Genomic DNA, 6,892 nt, shown 5'->3' on the forward strand with positions numbered 1-6,892 from the left:
TCAGTTGGTTAAGAGCTCGCTCAAGAGTTTGAGCTCTGAGCAACAGCGGTTCGAGTCCCGGCCCGAGCTGAGCTGCCACTGAGTTGCCAACAGGTAGCAGGATGGCTCAGCTAAAAAAAAAAAAAGAAAGGGTTTTGGAAGGATTCAAACATGAGTCTGAAATATGATTTCTATGTTCATACAATTCAAACACATAATTAAACTCTGTTTACTAAACATTTTTAATTTTTACAAAATGATATAAACTTCAACTTGAAAATTAATATATAAGTAATTAAGCTAAAAATAATTTACAGTGATACCTTGTTACATCGTATGGCCTCAGATTAAGTGGCATTCTTAAAATGAGAAAACTGGCTGTCACCAAGGAGCCAGTTTATGCAAATCTGAATCAGTGGTGACAGCCAGCGTCTCACATGTGAAGGAACATTGTTCAATTGGCAAGCTTCTCTGCTACTCCTAATGCTGACATTTGTGTATATGGTTTCTCTCCAAAACCTTTCAACTGATAGTCATGGCATCTATGACACTTGCCTATAATCAATTATTACATTGTTGGCTACAAAATCCTCATTTTTAAGATCAGTTCTATCATTCTGTATTTATTAAATGTCATTCTTGTATAAAGATGAATGTTAATTTACAACTCTGCCTAAAGTTTCACCTAATAAGATTAGGTAAATCTTTATTTTTACTCTATTATTTCTGGTTTTTGTTTTGTTTTGTTTTGTTTTTTTGCTTAAGGAATTGTAATAGTGACCTTCCGTGATGGCTTTAAAGATTTTCTGTTTTTAAATTTTGTGTGTGTCAGTATGCATTCATAAATTTTCATTTATTCAATTTGTCACAATCAGTTACATTCACTATTCTATTGGAAGCTCAGATTACCCCAAATTTGGCTAGTGGGTGCTTCTTGAAACTGGCTCCTCATTGCTCTTAGTATATCCCCATTAGTCTTTCAGCATTTCTCTTCTTTTCAGCACAAACCATACTCCAGGCTCCCTGTATGCTCCTCCTGTCCAACACCCATCATCATACAGCTTTTCAAGAATGTCCAATTTTTTTTTTCTTTCTTGGAGAATAGAGTGTAGAATCCAAGAATTGTGTGCTGTTGGTGCTGGATGGGGTTGTAAGTATAATGCAGTCATTACTATTAGATGCTACACTACTGAGTGGAGGTTGAAACATCCTTGCATTTATTGTGTCCCAGGATGTTTGACACTGAGTGTTAGTACTCTCCTCAAAGTGACTTGAGGGGCCAGCCGAATGGCTCAGTTGGTTAAGAGCACGAGCTCTGAGCAACAAGGCTGTCGGTTCGATTCCCACATGGGCCAGTGAGCTGCGCCCGAGGTGAGCTGCCACTTAACTGCCAACAGGTGGCAGGATGGCTCAGCTGGTGAGAGCATGTGCTCCTAACAACAAAGTTGCCGGTTCGACTCCAGCATGGGATGGTGAGCTATACCCACCTGCAACTAAGACTGAACAGGGCACCATGAGCTAAGCGGCCATGAGCTGCCGACCAGCAGCCAGCTGGTGACTGGACTTGGAGCTGAGCTAGCTGCGCCCTCCACAGCTAAGATTGAAGGACAACAACTTGGCTGTTCTATTTCCCTGATTCCCCAACACTGTTCCCCTACCCCAATTCCCCAATAAAAGGGGGAAAAAAAAGAAGTGAGGGGAATTCTATAAACGATGTTAAAAAAACAGTGACTTAAACTAATTCTTATCTCTTACCAAATTAATGGAGTTTTACATTTATTTGTATTACTATATTTTTCAATTTTAGATTTTGCTGCTTCTTCCTTTTTGCTTGCATCTTTTTTTTTTTTAATGAAGAACACCAACATGTTTTAAACGTTGAAGTGATATGAGAAGGTTCTATGCAGGATGGTCTCACTTCCATCATACCTGTTCCCTTATTAAAGTTATAATTTTACTATTTTCTGACATCCCTCTTCTGTTCATTAATCTCCTGTTTTTTCAGAGGAATGAGTGTATTTCACACATTTATCTACACCTTGCTGTTTACATTTGAGAATACATCTCACCGAGACTTTTACGATAGTGAGTGCTATGATGAATATATTAGGTGCACATACTGTCAGGATAAACTGCTAAAAGTGGAATTAATGGGTCACCAGGCAATTTCAAAGCTATTTTGACTTCTTTTTCATTAAGGACTGTATGTTATTCTGTACTTTTCTAAAGAGCCTACTTTTCCTTGGTCTTGCCAACTGAGGAAGTTGTCAGTCTTTTCTGTATTTTTCCTGTTTGGTAGAGAAGAAATGGTACCTCTATAGTTTTAATGTGTATTTTGTTATAAAAATGTGGTTCTTTGCATTTAAATATTTATGGACTATTTGTTTGGATTGTTATCTCTTAATTTTCTGATTAAGATATGGACCCCTTTTTCTCTTATTGTTCCTGGCTGAGAATTGATAAGACTATAACTTTTCATTTCACATTTTATTTTATATGAATTACATATATTTTCCAAGTTGTTATTTAGCTTTTCAGTTTGTGTTAATTTTTCTAGGCAGATATTTTTTATTGATATGCTCTTAAAGTCACTGCTCATTATTTAATTACTCAAGTTCTGAGACATAGTTTGAAATGTCCTGTTCTTAACAAATGCACCCATAGTTTTTGTGCTGAATGCGTGGGGTTCCTTACTTATTTGGAGATCTCTACAGCTAAATAGTGTGGGAGTTTGGATGTGTTCTGTTTTTCTGAATGACTCTCCAGCTACCTAACAGTATTAAAAACATCATCTTTTCCTAGTTATTTAAAATGTACTTTAATCATCTGACAGGTTCTTCGTGTGTATTTCCCTTTCTATACTTCTACTATAATCCACTTTCTATCTGTCCATTCTGGGGCCAGTACCTTGTGTACCGTGGTAAAGGCTCCTTAGATGTAACATGTGGTGGGCTAGCCGTCACCTAAGTTTTTCGGTGCTTTTAGAGCTTCTGTGGCTATTCTCTGTCTCTAGGAACTTTAGAAAGAACTTGTCTAAATCGAAAAGAAAAGCTATGGGACTTTGCATTGTGCTGTGCTTGGTTGAAGATCAGTAGTGGTCCTTAATGCAGACTTTCATATTAACAGGAAACTAATCGGTGTTTCTGGCAAAAGGTATCTCAGACTTGCTGAAAGCTTAAGGGTCTAACATACAGCATGTCCTGTAGGATGGGACAGGAGACCTTGAAGCCATCCAGGTCTATACTTCAGGTCCCCATGATACCTGAGTGACAAGGGAATGAAACCCTGTGTCAGTGAGGGAGTCACCTAGTTGGGACACTTCAGGTCCCATAAGGGTCTGTATCTCTCAAAAACAAACAAACAAGCAAACAAAAAAATAATTTGAGCAGAGCTCCACGGCTCTGGTGAGGGAACAATGACACACAAATCACGATGCTCCAAACCCCAAAGCTATGGCTGTCCCCAAGTATATCCATCTGGGCCTGAGTTTCTTCCAGCACTTGTGACATTTCCTACTTACCAGTTCTCTAATGAAACAGTATTATAAGAGGTACCACTCGGGGTTCCTTGAAATAAAGATGAAAGAGATTGTGAGAACGTTCTCAGTAAATTTGTGGGATGGACAAATGTGCCTGTGAACCTAAGAATTATTGGCAATGCTGTTCAGACTTCTGCTATTTTCCTTTTTGTACAAGTGTATGTTTGTATTCTTCAGGAAGAATATTACACTGTTTTCCTCAGATGTTCTTGGTACATTTCTGAGCAACAGGGAGAGTCAGCACATTGGCTCCCCTCGTTGTGGAATGAGGGCAACTATGGTGGGAAAGGCCAAGTGAAGCCAACAGCAGCCTCCACCCAGGACAATAGTGAAGCAAAAGCAATAGTTCACCTGCTGGAGGCATTTCAAGGACTGGAAAGACGCAGAGGGATGGTTTCTACCAAATCCCCATCAACTTGCCCACGTGGCTCGTGCAGCAAACAGATGGATGCTGGAGATGGCAGCGGGAGACTAAGCGTAACCAGATGGGGACACCAAACGCACCTGTTTACCTGGCGTTGTCTCGTTGATCGAGCACGTTGATGCAGCCCCTGTAATGTCTCAGGACATGTTGGTGTGCAGCTGTTCATCTGGCAAACGCTGTTTTCTCTATACTTGTAAGCAGAGACCAGCTGAAGCAGTTTCCTTCTGGTTGGAAGGTCATCAGTACACCTTCACTGTCCTGCCTCCGGAGCCTATCAACTCTGCAGGCCTATGTCATCACTTAGTCTGCAGGGACCTTGATCGCCTTTCCGGTCACGAGGAAGCACACTGGTCCATTCCATTGGTGATATTATGCTCATTGGACCCACGGAGCAAGAAGTGGCAGCCGCTCTAGATCACTGGTGAGACATTCGCNAAGACATGAACAGAAACTTTCCTAAGAAGACATACAAATGGACAACAGATATATGAAAAACAATGCTCAACTTCACTAGCTATTAGAAAAATGGAAATCCAAACCACAAGACAGCCAGTTTTTAACACTGGAATACTGCCAAGCAGACACATTTGTTAATGTTTTACATGTGCTTTCATGGGGGTGATTCCCAGTGTAAGGGATTAAAATTACTTCAATGAATATTTTCTGTCATCAGGAATCAAAAGTCTTGATATTACATATTTGCTATGATTTATTTGCTTATGTTAACTTTTGTTTTTCTTTGATCTGTCAATAAATCAAATAATACCCTTTTTTAGAGTCTACAGGAAAATGTGGGCCCCCTCCACCTATTGACAATGGAGACACCATCACCTTCCCATTAGCGGAGTATGCTCCGGGGGCATCAGTTGAATACCAATGCCAGCACTTGTATGAACTTAAGGGAAACAGGAAGATAACATGTAGAAATGGAGAGTGGTCAGAACCACCAAAATGCGTAGGTGAGTGCTTTAACATTCTCGTGGATTCTGAGAACATCAGTGTAATGGGTGTGATGTTTTCCTGTTTGTAGTAGAATTTTGATAAATTAATATGCAATTCTACTGATTGCTTGTCTACTACATATTGATATGTGAAGAATTAAAGTTTGAAAATTCTTTAGCAACATCAGCTACAGGAGATTCTATAATAGAAGCTCTATCTATGATAAATGACATTACAAATGTTTGATTATGGCAGTTATCACACATTAAACATAGTTCCTCATTTTAACATCATTACTTGTGTGAAATGATTTAAATGTACATGATAGATTTTCAATAAGTTGGTTTGAAAAAGGTTTTGAGAATGAATTCCTGGACAAATGTAGAAAGTCTGAAAATCTGTGGAAAATGTTTGTTATTCTACTTAATGTTCGTTGTTCATTTTTTTTTTTGCCTTTAGATGCATGTGTAATATCAGAAGAAATTATGAGAAAACATAATATAAAGCTTAAATGGATTAACGTGAAAAAAATTTATTCTAAAACAGATGATGTTATTGAATTTGTTTGTTTAGATGGGTACCGAAAACAGTCACCATTTTCTGCACTACGAGCATCCTGTCGGGAGGGGAAAGTGGACTATCCCACTTGTGTTTGATAATTAATATAGATAGAAGGACGTCATGAAATTACAATATGCACACTCATTTAGAATTTTTGTTATTATTCCAATTCTTCTCAATTTTCTTCAAACATTAAAAAATCATAATTCTTTTATTCATAAATCAGAATTTGTGTTAAATATTATATGGAGGGTGTCATTGTAACCTGAGAGACCAGTCTGTCACTTCTAAAAAGCATCTCATTAAAATGTGACAAACCAAAATTCTGTGTCTTTTATTCATAATCATCTATGGGCAGAGATTAGATGCAGTTACTGGAGAGCCTACCTCCATCTACCATTCTCTGAACACTCTTAAAGCACCCTCCATAACATGGCAGGCGTTCTGAGAGTCTTCTACAGAAGAAATGGAAAACGTGCTGGTCACACAGCACAACAGTGGTTTCAGGAAGCATTTGTGCACCTTCTCTGTGATGTGATATTAGCTCCTGTGTGGTCATTTCATTTCAAAAAAAAGTACCACATTGGACAAGCAGTGTATGAAATTGGTTTCAGAGGTAGTGCAATATGCAGTCACTCTTTCTTCTTTTCTTAGGACTTGCTTGTGGAGCACCACCTCCGATTATGAATGGTGGTGTGCCTAACAGGTTATACAGGTACCAGTATGGAGAAGAAGTGACGTACATGTGTTCCAGAGGATTTGAGATTGATGGACCTGCGTCTATAACATGTTTAGGAGAGAGATGGTCCCGTCCACCAGAGTGCATAAGTATAGTGTATTTCATTTTATTCTGAGGCTGACAAGTACCTTTATTTCAGAGCACTAATGATACAACTATGAAACTCAGAGGTAATTCTAGAATTTAGAAAGGGCTCTCTGGGAAGCACTGGGTTCTGGAAGAGAATTCATTAACCCAAAAGCAGAGAAGTTCAGTGACATGAGCCGAGTATTTCCTTGTGACTTCCTGTCGTGTGCACTGTCCACATGCTCTGAGGAACACTCCCAGGTTTCTCATCCCTGATCCTGTATCACTGTGGCCTGTGCTCATCAATCTCATCATTCTTCAGTTTCTTGTTGGTTTCTCAGAAATTTCCGTACAAACATGTAATTTCTAACATATTTGACATAATTGTGGAAACAGATTTGACAGAGCAACCAATAACAATATGTACATAATGCAGGTGGACCGTATGGGCAAGTAAGGATGGGAATGTAAGAAGTTTGGGCTCAAGCGTCACGTGCAGCTGTATCCCTCCAGGCTCTAATGTCACCGCTCCCTTGTCTTACTTCTGATAAATGTAGAATCAGTCGATGTCACTAAGTCAAACCTGCTAACATTTTCATGTTATAAGAAAAATATTGCACAGTATTCAATGGTTTGATATGTG

At 38.9% G+C, this 6,892-nt stretch overlaps 1 protein-coding gene across 6 annotated transcripts in view; it reads left to right on the forward strand.

Moving 5' to 3' along the window:
• The window catches only part of CFH (complement factor H), a 100,619-nt gene that overhangs the window by 90,814 nt on the left and 2,913 nt on the right, over positions 1 to 6,892 (forward strand). For 4 of the 6 annotated variants that reach the window (XM_019638015.1, XM_019638014.1, XM_019638013.1 and 1 more), the window contains exons 21-22: positions 4,718 to 4,900; positions 6,099 to 6,272. In XM_019638015.1, the coding sequence (XP_019493560.1) occupies positions 4,718 to 4,900; positions 6,099 to 6,272 (357 nt within the window). Of the gene's footprint in view, positions 1 to 4,717; positions 4,901 to 5,342; positions 5,591 to 6,098; positions 6,273 to 6,892 lie in introns of those variants that run through there. The other 2 variants (XM_019638019.1, XM_019638018.1) reach the window with 1 other exon arrangement.

Source organism: Hipposideros armiger, unplaced genomic scaffold (assembly GCF_001890085.2).
Source record: "Hipposideros armiger isolate ML-2016 unplaced genomic scaffold, ASM189008v1 scaffold_37, whole genome shotgun sequence".
NCBI lineage: Eukaryota > Metazoa > Chordata > Mammalia > Chiroptera > Hipposideridae > Hipposideros > Hipposideros armiger.